Source organism: Embiotoca jacksoni, unplaced genomic scaffold (assembly GCF_022577435.1).
Source record: "Embiotoca jacksoni isolate LCO1_2020_lvr unplaced genomic scaffold, fEmbJac1.0.p SCAF_5, whole genome shotgun sequence".
In the NCBI taxonomy this organism is placed as follows: Eukaryota; Metazoa; Chordata; class Actinopteri; family Embiotocidae; genus Embiotoca; species Embiotoca jacksoni.
The window spans coordinates 6734160-6747354 of record NW_027185403.1 but is presented as its reverse complement, the minus strand read 5'-3'; the positions used below and the strand labels follow the sequence as shown (position 1 = coordinate 6747354).

Below are 13195 nucleotides of genomic sequence, written 5' to 3'. Positions count from 1 at the left end.
TGAAAATGCATGAGTAAGTAGTGTGTGTGTGTGTGTGTGTGTGTGTGTGTGTGTGTGTGTGTGTGTGTGTGTGTGTGTGTGTGTGTGTGTGTGTGTGTGTTTTAGGTCGACTAAAGCTTTAGTCGTCCTAAAAGAACTGCGATGTTGTAGTAGTCACGGCAACATGAAGAATATTAAAAACAAACATTCATGTAATACACATCCATGTACAAATGTGTATGCGAACATGCAGGAGTAAGTGGTGCGTGTGCGTGTGTGCGTGTGTGTGTGTGTGTGTGTGTGTGTGTGTGTGTGTGTGTGTGTGTGTGTGTGTCTGTGTGTGCAAAATCCTTGTTAATATTGTGCCCAAATAAACAGCTTGGACTGGAGCGGAGCGTTCAGTGATTTATGACAGGAATGAAGGCTGTGACCTCTTATGGCATAAATGAGGAAATCATCCAGAGCTTTTGAAGAGAGATGCTTTTCTGCATCCCACCTTGCAGCTCCCCCAACATTATCAGCTCAGCATCAGCCTGCAGAGCCGTTATTACATAAACCCACCTGGACACCCTGTGACAAACGCACACATACACACTCACACACGCGCTATCATAATGAGCATTACAACCCCCAACCACTGCACAGACCATGTATTGAGCTTTTCAGTCATTTCTAGGCATTTCTCCGAGAAGCTATGTGACTGTTCCTTCGTCACCTGACCGGATGCAGCAACCATAAAAGGACAGTCGGTAGTGAGGCAGCCTTAAAGAGGCAGCTCCATTTCAAACACACACTAAGTTTCTCTACTGTAGCTTTAACTAACTGCACGATGGGATGAGGAAGCAAGTTTTATAAGTCTCTCTCAGACATCATTACGTCTATTTGTTTCTTTCACAAACAGCAGCTACTGAAAGGACCAACTACCAAACTACAGGAGGGGATACATCTTTACAGTTAATGCTTGCACTTTTCAATGACTCTCGCCTTGTTACGTGTGAATGTGCAGGTGGGGAATGTGAGTGGCAAAGGGTGATAGACTGCATGACAGAGAAACAGTCAGACCTAGAAAAATAGGAGATACTCATCAATTCTGCACTGAAAAACAAAGTAAACTGCCTAGAAGCGGGCAAGATGCTCTAGCACTGATACAGACACAGAAAACAAAGGCTACACGGCTAAGACTCCTATTAATAGGCCTCAGTGGCAAAGAACAGCTGCTCCACACACACACCAAACACAGCACCTCCAACTGATGGAATAATGAGAGGGAAGCATACACATGAAGGAAAACGAGAGCGAGGATAGCGGGAAATGGGGAAGACGGGAAAAGAGGGGAGTGGAAGATTGTATCAGAGCTACACGGATATAAGGAACAATATTTGCGTAGATTTTGAACACGCATAAAAAGACAAGAGGAGAAAAGGAGCTATGAAAAGGGGCGCAAGTAGGAGGTTAAGAGATTAGCTGGAAACTGACAGGAAGGTGAACGCAGGCAGTTGATAAAATATGATGAAGGTGCTGCAGGTCCACGACAGATGCCGTAACAGAGAAGAAATGGAGAACTGAGCTAAGGTGCCCTGTGTGTGGGCAGAAATGCGATGACTAGAGGGGGCATTACTGAAGCATGGTGCTGAACAGAAGGGGAAGTAAAAATAGAGAGAAGGAAATAGAGAGATGCTGAGAAAACAACAAAGTGCTTGTGCATCCATGAGTGCATGGGAATGTAAAATAAACTGTGTAATTACCCATTCACCTTGCCACAGAGTGCAATGCATCTGAAATCAGTGTGCTTGCTGAGTTTGCATCATCACGAATGCTTGTATGGTGGAAAAGCAGAACAGAGAGAGAGAGAGAGAGAGAGAGAGAGAGAGAGAGAGAAAACAAAGACACGAATTAAAAGAGGAATGAAAAAGACAGGATGAAAAACAGAGAAGCCAGGAGAGAGAGAGAGAGATAGAGAGAGGAAGAGAGTCAGAGCAGTCTGTAGGGATGCAGGCGGGGGAGGAATGTGGTTTCCATGGCAACCCGAGGAAGGCTGAGCTCTGGGTGTCCGTTCCAGCTCTGCACTGCACCGGCCCTCGCCTCTCAGCCGCCTTGCTCACTCGCTCGCTCTCTCTCTCTCTCTCTCTCTCCAGCCTCCCCCACTATATCTTTTTCTCTACACCCCCCTTCTCTCCCTTTCACTCCCTCCCTTCCATTCCCTGCACCTCCTCAGCTCCCTCACCTCCCTCCTTCATGTAATAGAGGGAGTCACACACACACACACACACACACACACACACACACACACACACACACACACACACACACACACACACACACACACACACACACAGCTCCATATCATCCACACCGGAGTCAACCTGTACTGTCACTGTATTCTTATACTGACATTATCATACAGGCAAAGTGAATCCATGTGCATCACCCTCTCTTTTACCCCTTCCAAGTCCCCTGATCCTCATGCCTCCACCCCACCCTCCACCCACTGCACTAGTTCTGGGCTCAGCTGAAAAGCCAATGCCTGCGGCCACTGTGCTGCCATGTGCCACTGGCCCTGTTGTAATGGGGAATGCATGGGAGGGCCTTCAACAATACTGAGGAACATGGCAGCCCACTGAGACATATCTCTGTCATGAAAGACGCAGACTGAGCTTGTTGCTCATGTAAACTGCAGATTGGCCACACACAACCTCTTAAAAGAAATATAGTCTGACATTTTGGGAAGTGTATTTATCTGCTTTCTCGCTTAAAGTTACTACACATAAAGCCAGAGGCCGCAGGCGATTCTTCATTTAGCATAACGACTGGCGGACAGAAGCAAAACACATTCCATGTGGTTTATTTAATCTGTACAAAAAACAACACGTAAAAAATAAAAAGGATCATAAAATCCCTCATAATCCACACATTGTAGTTCCATTTTAAATACAGATTAAACAAAGAGATGTTTGGGTTAATAAATGAACTTTGGAGGTGCTGACAATATGAATTTTGTTCCCTTCAGACAGAGTCAAACTAGTCGTTCCCCCCTGTTTGCATTCTCTGTGCTAAAATAAACTAACTGTCTGCTAGCTGTGACATTAAAAACGTGTTGAGCTTCTCATCTAACGCTCAGCAACATTTACCAAAATACTGATTTAAACCCTTTAAATCTTTTTATATTAGTACATAGAAACAGTCATAGCCCCATAGTGAAATGCAGGAACTAATAGTTTAGGATGTGTTTTATGGCTGGAGGTCAACACTTTGTTTATTATGCTTTGTATGAGCAAATAACCAATGCAAATAAAAAATAATGCGTAATAAATGTGATTTATCATTGTAGGTATTGAAAGGCTCAAAAGAAAATAAATTTGTTTCTGTCATTAAAATATCAGCATCCTAATAACAAATACGGATTATTAGCAGTCCAGACATTAATAAAATGTTCCAGAGGTCTTTATGATCAGTAACAGATGTTTCATGATGTTCAGCCATTTTTGTGAAACCTCAGAAGATGTTGTGGAAAATGCGTGATTGTCACATCATGATCACTGCTTTGCAGCAGCTGCCATTTCTGCAGCTTCAATTCAATCATTGTGAAAAAGATATGTTCAGGGGACCCCTGAAAAACACCTTGTTGCTCTACTTCACTCACCTTTGGCATGTCGACACAGGAGTGAGCCACCAGGCCAGATACCCGCTCCACTTTGTGAGGGCTCCTCCTGCTGGTCACTCGCACCCGAGACACACCCTCGTCCTCCTGATCCTGCGGCACACAGAATGGATGAATTCTCTTAGACAAATGAAATCCCATTAAAACAAACTACTCCTGCAATGATCAGGACATACATTTGCATACCAAAGATGATAATCATCATCACATCTTTAAAAATAACATGTCAACACCTGTAGGACAGAGGTACAACTGGAGAAACAGCTTAAAAACATATTTAATACGACAGAATATATTCAGAGTCTTAAAAGGATTCTGGGAATACTCTCAGAGGAGCAGTAAGTGTAAGATCAAATGAGCAGCTCTGTGACTTGAACGAAATGGTACTGGTTCATCTGTACATTTAATATGACACTATAACCAGCAGGTGGTTAGCTTGGCGTAGTGTGAAAGGAAGAGGAAAAAAGATAGCCTGGCTCATTTAAAGGTATAAATATCCACCGACCAGCACCACTAAACTTAACCCATTATACCCTGTTTTATTAAAATGTACAAAAATAAATAGTACAAATTATCATTTGTTTTTCGACATACTGGAATTAGGCTTTGTGCTAATCTAAGATAACCAGCAGCTGTCTATAGCTTCTTATTAAAAGACAGAAATTACAGTCCAATCAGTCCTCTCATCTTTTGTCAAGTTTGCTCATGTAAAAAAAAATGCTTTCATTATTATTTAAGAGATACTTGAATGTTTTTAATAACCAGCACATTTTATAGCTAAAGAAGAGTCAGGAGCATGATCAAAGTTTGAGGACCTGTCTAGCAAAACTTTGCAATGAAAAGAAAGTATTTGAAAAAGTTAAGAATATCACACAGCTCAGTACTATTTGTTGTGGAAACGGTCAGAGGAGCACAGAGCAGAACTAGATGGCTGACAAATGAAACTCAGGCAACGGACGGTAAAAGATCTGCAAACTACAAACTAATCAAATCATCAAAATAAATGAACTTGAACATAGAGTCCCTTCTACAGCGCTACACAGAATCTACAGTACCTGAAATTCACAGGGATCATTGCCAGTTTAGACCACACAGACCCTTAACAGACAGCAGAGGGCAGCCTTCAGAGCAGGCCATCACTGGTACAAAGTTGCAAAAAGTATTACCACAGAACAAGCCCAATGATTTTCCACGTAATTGATGCCATAACTCTCACCCGGTTCTTCCACGTTAAAATGAAAGCTGCTCTTGTGCTCAAGTTGAAAAGACAAGTGTTTATATAAATACACCCACACCCATAAGCATGCAGGCTGGCATCAACTAAGAGAGTTGGAAGGCAAAAATCAACCTTTATTATTACATTAATGTCAAGTATAGCAGGATTCTCACAACATTTCCTTTGTCTGTGCAGTAGCAGTGCAGATAAGTTAACCATGTGTCATTTCAGAGACCGCTAAGTGAGTTTCTCTTTGACAGCCTCGTTCCCACATGGCAGAGCTGACAGGCAGGTCGGCTTACGGTGGCAGAGCCAGAGCTGCACCTTCCAGCTGCCTGCTCGGTTTAATATCGTGGCAGCTAAGCATGTGCCCTTTGCACTGTGCGCACACACTCACGTGTGCGTATATCAAATTGTGCAGATGTATTTGAAAAGACTTCATCAATTAGTCATTTAAACTCGTACAATATCTAAAATGTATGAAATTATTTAGTTATTTGATTTGATTTTACTGAGTAATAACCATCAATTTTCTTGCAACCACAAATAATTACCATTAAAATAAGCACGAATTCAATTAAACTACAAAAACAGCTTCTTCTCTTACTGATCCTTTCATTTCTTTACCAAAGGAGCTATTCTCCACTCTCACCTGCTACTCTGCAGCAAATCAGGGAATTTGCAGACTCATTTAGTTTCCCTCTCATCCTCCACTCAGGTGACACCATGGCTAGAATACTGATGAGCACCTCACTGGGTGTCCATTAAGCAGCTCTCTCTCTCTCTCTCTCTCTCTCTCTCTCTCTCTCTCTCTCTCTCTCTCTCAAACTTCCCACTATGACTGCTGCATCCTTCCATCAGCTTCTGCCGCTCCAGGATTGTGACTGCATGGGCCCCTCCGAGCAGCTGGGATCCACAGAGTGGAGGATAGGGGAACGACCAAGAGAAGCGCTGCACTGAATTAGAGGCTAAACGGGGTGGATCACAGATGCACCGAGAGGCGCTTCGGAGGGCGGAATAAAGTTCAAGCCAAAGTCATAATTCATGGTTTTGGTCCTCGACCACAGTAGTGACACACTCTGAACACATGGCACTGCAACATGCGGCAACTCATGATCACGTAATCCAATCATTTCCAACCAGTGGCTACTTGTTTTAATTGCCTGGGGGAATGTGGAAAGATTGCAGAGTAGCACAGTTCGATTTCCAAACAGATTGTTTGTTGAAATATTATATTAGATTGTTGAAACATGTAGCTAAAATTCATGGATAGACAGTTAAAATGGTTATAATAACTACATAAATGGTGGAAATGATCTGTAAAATCTAATCTAATTTTTTTTTTTTTTAAGTAATACATTTTAAAACGCCATGTATAATTAAAAGTTTTAAATAACATCCAAATTCAAATAAATTCAAATGAACACATTTGGAATTTGACTGACGCTGCCGATGAAGGGTTACTTGATCTGATTGGGCTATGAGGGTTCTTTTGCAAGTACCATAAACTGTTTAAACCTTGCATCATCAGAAAACATAATATTAATATCTCCCCTAATGTGTCTTTAACACAAATCTCTGAGAAACCTCTCTGTTGAAAATAGTCACTTGCTTAAGCTTTATGTATTAAGGAATCAAAAACTGGACTGCAGCATCTATTTAATACACATCAGTTGTCCTGTTCAACTGACCGAACACAATCTGCTACAGACTTTCAAAAACACATTGACATTAAGTGATTGACTGCAGAGGGGGGTTGATAAGCATAAAGGGATAATGCAAGATTACAGTTTTCATCTCGTGTGAGGATTGACTCATCACCTTTATAAGACAAAAAAAGATTTGCACTACATGACTTCAAACATATGTGCACATTTATTTAGTGGGTTATGTATCAAATCTAGCATAGATCCCATCACAGCAGACATGCAGGGCAGCTGCAGCAAAGGGGATCAGAGAGGTAAAGTCCTGACAATCTCACCTCAACTGTGCCAGTTAGTGACCAATCAGATGGTCCCAAATGACATCTGGGCCACAATTCTAATCCGAGACATACAGGTCATACAGGAGGTACAGTAGGACAGTGGGCAGATGTCAAACCCGGCTAGCTGTATTACAGAGGTGCATTACTATGCAGCTTACAGTCTCTTTTTGTACAGAGCGCTATCTCTTTTGGTACTATACCCCCTGCTATGGCTCAGCAAGAAAATGCTGTCTGATGACAGATGAGGCAAGACAAAGGAAGGGATTTCATACTACAAAGGCGCTGTGTTTGGAACACACCCACTTAATTTGTCTAGACCTTTACACAAATTTCTTACATACTTGGCCAGTATGGACAGCAAAAAATAGATATCAATCTAGTATATGCATGTTAGAATAATTGTATTACCATAAGCTAGAAAACCTGTGAACCAATCCATTGAATACTAGAAAAAAGCACTGTGAATTTCTCAAAGCTATCATTTCATAAATTGTACGAGATAACATTTCCTGGGATAAAATGAGTAGTGAGAAAAAGTAAGGAATCCATGTTACAGTCAAACAACTTGAGATCTTTGTGAACATTACATAAAAGCAAAAGAAGAAAATAAAGGTATCTGCTGAGGATGACCTTAATAAATAGACCAGTGGTAAATTATTGGTTGTCTTTGGTCTCAATCAAAACAAGCTGGAAGAAAACATTGACGACACCCAATGTGTCTTCAGTTGGCCCCTTCTGTTGGACCCTGATCAGCATGTTCAGCATTCTTTTGTGACACATTTAAACTGAGAAAAGCTTTAAAGCTGATTTGTTGTGAGCTTTTTTCACCTCTGAAGTATTTTTGAAAATACTTTGATTGCTATCTTTCAATACTCCCAAGACACCGAGACTCTAAAGGCAAATAAGTAGCCATTCCAGTTTCTGTGCAGTTACAGTGGATTTGATGGAAAATCCTAATATCGTATCACATATCATATGTGCACACCTTTAAATAATTTCAATATAGACCTGAACACTGGGCTCTACTGAATATGTTAACCAGTCGCATTACACTTGTTTCCCTCTAGATGATAAATGAGAACACAAAGCTTTAGAAAATTACTCACTGCTTTTCCTTTCATGGAATGATATTCTTTGAGATATCTTTCAGGCCCGTATACTTTTAATAGTCAGATGTTTCAGTGGATGAATCTAGTTCCTTTGTTTGAAGGATTCAAAGTTAACCATTGTGCCTCAAACTCAATATTTAAAGTAACATAAAAAAAAACGTGCTTAAAATGAAATCTCGTGTTTTGTTTGTGCTGCCATGGAGACTGTGGTTGGACAACTGTGTGTGCAAAAAATAGATTCCTATTCAAAAAGTGTCAACTTCTCCCATGAAATACAAAGTTAATATATTTTTTTCCACAAGTCCTTATGATGTTATTAGCTAAATTCTCTCCTTCTGATCAGTGTCCTGGTGGTCCTTATGAAAATAATTCTACAATTAATTAGATATTAGGTCTCAAGTGGAAGTATTCTTGAGGGCGTAGTTGGTTCAATTGAAATGTCTGGGGTGCAAGCAGGTTTCCTTTATAGGTAGGCGAGCATACAATCCTCAGGTTCTCAGTCAGATCCTCCCCAACTTGTCAAAATAAGGTCACTTCTGGCCAAGGTCAAGACAGCTACGGCCAAAATGCTAGATGCGAGGTTTCAAAACAAGTGTATGGATTTCTTAATGTTTTACTTGCTTTAAACATGTAGTTTGAGCTCTGGTCCTTCTTAAACAGTGATTCAACATTTAGGCCTGTGCAAAATGCAGATTTTCTCCCTCCAGTTTTCTTTCTGTGTCCTACTCTAAAAATATTCAAAATAACCGTGTGACTACACACACTTGTTATAATGAAAAGACTGACTGACTTCATGAGAGCAACCCACTGATGAGCAAATGGTAATCAGCGCTCTTTTGATTCCGTCTAATTTCCTCTTCTCCCTCTACCCATGTGTGCCTCCCTCACAACTTTCCCCCTCCGTCTGACACTCACTCTCACCAGGTTGAAGTCATAGCAGTCGTGACTCATGCTAACATGTTATCCGCGTAGGAGTGTGAGGGACACGGGTGATGACATCCTCCCCAGTAAAAGCACAGCACACGGCACCACGTGTGACGCCAGATGCAATGTAAACATGAAGCATATTTCTTCCAATCTATAATGTGAAGCAGGAAAATTACCTCCCACGCATCCAGCCTGCTGTCTTCTTTCACAACAGTTTGTTCTGTGTTCAGTTGCAAGGTCACCTCGTAACACTCTTGAATATCTGTGTGAAAAAACAACAAACTATAATGAGTTTTTTTTGTTTTGTTTTTCTTTCTTCCCCTTGGAACATTACAAATATTACATGTGGGCACTTTTTTACTTGGTCATCATTATTTGTTGTTCGGAACTTCTCAGCTTCTAACGTACGCCGCTTTTGGTGTGTAAAAGAATCTGCTGATCAATCATGGGCACATTGGAAGATATCTTGTATCCCTCAGTGGTTCAGCGGGTAAAAATATGTGGGTGGGAGTCAGCTGTTTACAAGGAAATCCATCTCCACATTTGCAGGCGTTCTTATCTTCTTGCTGAACAATATGACTCAGGCACTGACTGAGTAAATCATCATGTCAGTGTCTAAGAGGACCACATTTATAATATTTCATACTACCTGAACAGTATGAAAACGTTTTGTCTACTTTTTTTTTTTTTTCCGTCTTCATCAGATCATTTACACAGTACGTCATTGTCAGTCGTGTTGCTTTAGAACTCCATCTTAAGGTGAGACTCCTACACATGTTGAATGAATGTGGACACTGCCCCCCAGTTGAATAAAGGGCAATCCTGTCCCTCTGTTACATGAAAAGATTTTAGGTGCTTCCAAAAATGGAAGCTGGTTTTCCAGAAGTCATTGCTTAAACAGTTACGTAAGAGTGATTTTCAAGCAAGTAAGGAATACATATTCAATAACATGAATGTATTGGATATAAATCAGAAAATAAACAAGAAATCCAGACTAAGAGCCGTGCTAGCTCCTCTGTGAGACACTACTTTTAGGCATAGTGGTGCTTTTAGCTAACTGCTTATGTTAGCATGCATATGTGCTCAAAAAGACAAAGCGAACATGTTTATTTATCAGGTATGATGTTTACCATGGTCACCACCTCATTGTGTGCCAACATGTTAATGGCCAAAAATGGTGGGAACACATTAGTTCCAAAGTTATTCATCACAAACCAAAGTACTGGACAAACCTACATTTAAATTGATAATAGATAAAAAGGTTAAGAGGATTTCCAAAGTTATTATAACTCATCCTGAGTGGAAGACCAATCTCCGTACTGGAATTTCATGTCAATTCATTCAGTACTTTCACTCAAAACCACAAACATCAACCTAATGGTGCCACTGGAGAAGTTTTGGGATCGCCAGGAGTCATTCTTTTGGGACCACGAATGTCTGTACCAAGTTTCCCTGGCAACCTACCCAATTTCAGTCTTTGCCAAAGTGGCTCGCATACCTTATCGTCACTCGGGCTACACAATAATAATATCTAATTCTCAACGTTCAAAGTAAACCAGGTTCTTCCAAAAAAAACAAAGATAACAGGGAAAACAGTATTCTGTCCATGCAGTTCTAGAAAAGTAATGTATGAGTACAGGGGAATCAAACATGTCACTCTTTCTTAAGTACCACAACAAACTATGATAGTAAGTAATTGTAAGTATTGACATCTCAGTGTATTCCTAAGTTGCCCCTCCTTTTCTTTTAAAGTCTTCTCTTCTCCAACTTGTCACCTCTTGGCCCATGACGTCTTGTGGTCGCCTATTGAGTGGCAGCCATGTGATGAAAATGCACTGCGACAATTTTGCTGATGTCAAGCGCCGGCCTGCAGTGTTGACATAAAGAGGTTGCTGGAGAGTTCATCAAATTCCCAAAGTTCAATGTCAGGGCAAGATGGGCTACAAAACAGTCTATGAAGGACATCTAGGGAAGCTTGATACATCTTGTCCTTTTTTAAAAATGTTATTAATAATGTGTATCTTTTGTTGAAACATGGAAAGTTCTGCCTTCTATGTGTGTGAGACAGAGAGATAAGAGTCAGTATGTCTCAACAAGACACCGTGAGAACAAAAGCGTAAGAATGGAGCATGTGACTCATCACTGTGTCTGAATGTGGAGGAGTGAAGCCATGTGTGGGCAGAGGAGTTTGTTGACCAGCTGAATAAAGAGCAGCCTCACTTACACAAACTCTTATATACATGCAGACACACACACGCACATACTGTAGGCCGAGCTCGATTTACCCACTTGCATATAGCCATAGACATACACACCAATATCACACAAGTACGCCTCCTTACTGCCAATGTACCTCGCTATTTCAGACACACAATACACTAACCCACTTATAACTGTCCAATCAAGACAAACTGCCAACAAAAAATACCTAAAAAAAAAAGGCATCCTCAATTCATCACGCCGAGATGGATGTTGTCAAAATGTAACTATGGACTGTATATAAAAATGGACATAGTCTCAGGGTATGGAAAGTGAAGCCACTGTGAAAGTGCCTCAAAGTGCAATACCGTTAAGGGCCAGTAGGGGCTGCCACCAAAAAACCCGCTGGACCAAATAATAGTCTCCCAGTCACCTCAACTCTCATGGAATATTATGTCAACACCAAGCAACAACCAAAAGTGACATCACCCGTTGGTTTGTTAAGGGCTGTTATGAGGCTTTGAGTTTGGATTTTGGCCGACGCCATCTTGCTAGTTCAGAACGGTTTGGAGCCAGAAGTGACCATATTCAGATGAGCTGGGAGGGTGGGGGGAGCAAGCAGTAGATCTGACTTGATCTGATTGGAAACCCAGCAATACTACGTCCCGCCCACTGATAGCCGTAACCTGGTTGCATCCCAGGCCTGTCAATCAAACAGACTTGCCACCATTAACACAACTTTTTGAGGCTTATTTTCTAATTAACGCCAGGATTATTTTCAGATGAGCCACCAAAAACCAATAAGAAGGAGCAACTTTAGCTAGCAACAGCGAAATAACTTGTGGAAAAAAATGATTGACTTTGAATTTCATGAGACTAATTGAATGGGAGTCTATGGAGCTGAAGACTTTTTGGAGGAATCCTCTAGTGGCACTCGGTGGTATTACAGTTTAAAGCACTTAGCTACGACCACTTTTATATGCTGTCTATGGTCAATACTTTTTCCCCCACAAGTCATTATGGTGTCAAAAGCTAAATTCCCTCCTTCTGATCAGTGTTCTGGTGGTCTATTGAATAAATAAGTCCACAGTTAATTCGATATTAAACCTCAAAAAGGGGTATGTTTGGGGGTGTGGCTGGTTTAAATATGGTCACTTCTGGCTCCAAAAAAACCGAGACCCTTAGTCACTGACCCATTGTTCATGTGAAATTACTGGTGACTTCAGCTTTGAATAAGTCTTGAAAACAGTGCATCGGTTAAGTTTTGCCAGATTTGCTCTTCAGCTGCTTCTCGGACACCTGGCTTGCTTTCACACAACTAACACTTCTAATTACGTTGTTCGTCTATTCCTGGCAGAGGTACAAGACAGACAAAGGTGCTCAATCACATCTTGAAGTGTTCAGAGATCAGTATTCACAGTCACACAAAGTACAGAGAGGTTTTTTTTTTGTTTTTTTTAACATCTGTGACCTTCCAAAAACAAAACAAAATCTCTGAACTGCTCCAACCCTAACAGACCACATAAATTCCTGGCCATGAAACAAAATACATAATCCATGCCAGAAGTCTCTTTCACAAGATTTATGCCCGATCTCTTTTTGATGTCGGGACTATTTTGGGATGGCCTGGTCTCAGCTCTGAGCCTTTTTGTCACAGTCATAGGGGTTTTCCTGCACCTTCTCCCGTGCCTATAGAAACTCTGCATGCAGGATTGGTGCGTTATAAGCCTCTTCTCTTTTTCGTGTACCTATTCAATTGGACTGAAGTCATCTCTATTTCCTGGACGGGTGAATCACATAAAAAATAATGTGCCCTTTGTTCTTTACATGATGATGAGCAACCCATGGCTTGCTGGAACAACACATTGATGGAAAACTAGGTCACGATTTCAAAGCAGGGCAAACAATTCACCCCCCCCCCCCCCCTTGTCACTGCCTCAATAAAATACTCCCAAAGACATTTAGGGTCCTCTGTAATCTAACATGTGTCTGCCTGTATGTGTGCCCCAACTCCCAGCGAGCAGCCCCCCATGCCGCCCCACAGCATGTTGGAACAAAAGGATGGATGCACAGTTAAGGCAACCTTTGTTCGTGACTGTGCAACCATGCAGACATCCAATCAA

At 41.3% G+C, this 13195-nt stretch overlaps 1 protein-coding gene across 1 annotated transcript in view; it reads right to left on the bottom strand.

The window, feature by feature from the left end:
• The window catches only part of dlg3 (discs, large homolog 3 (Drosophila)), an 83642-nt gene that overhangs the window by 65068 nt on the left and 5379 nt on the right, over window positions 1-13195 (bottom strand). Inside the window, exons 3-4 of the mRNA XM_069171705.1 lie at window positions 9050-9135; window positions 3620-3730 (exon numbers count right to left, since the gene is read on the bottom strand). Coding sequence (XP_069027806.1) covers window positions 3620-3730; window positions 9050-9135 — 197 coding nt within the window. The remainder of the gene's footprint in view (window positions 1-3619; window positions 3731-9049; window positions 9136-13195) is intronic.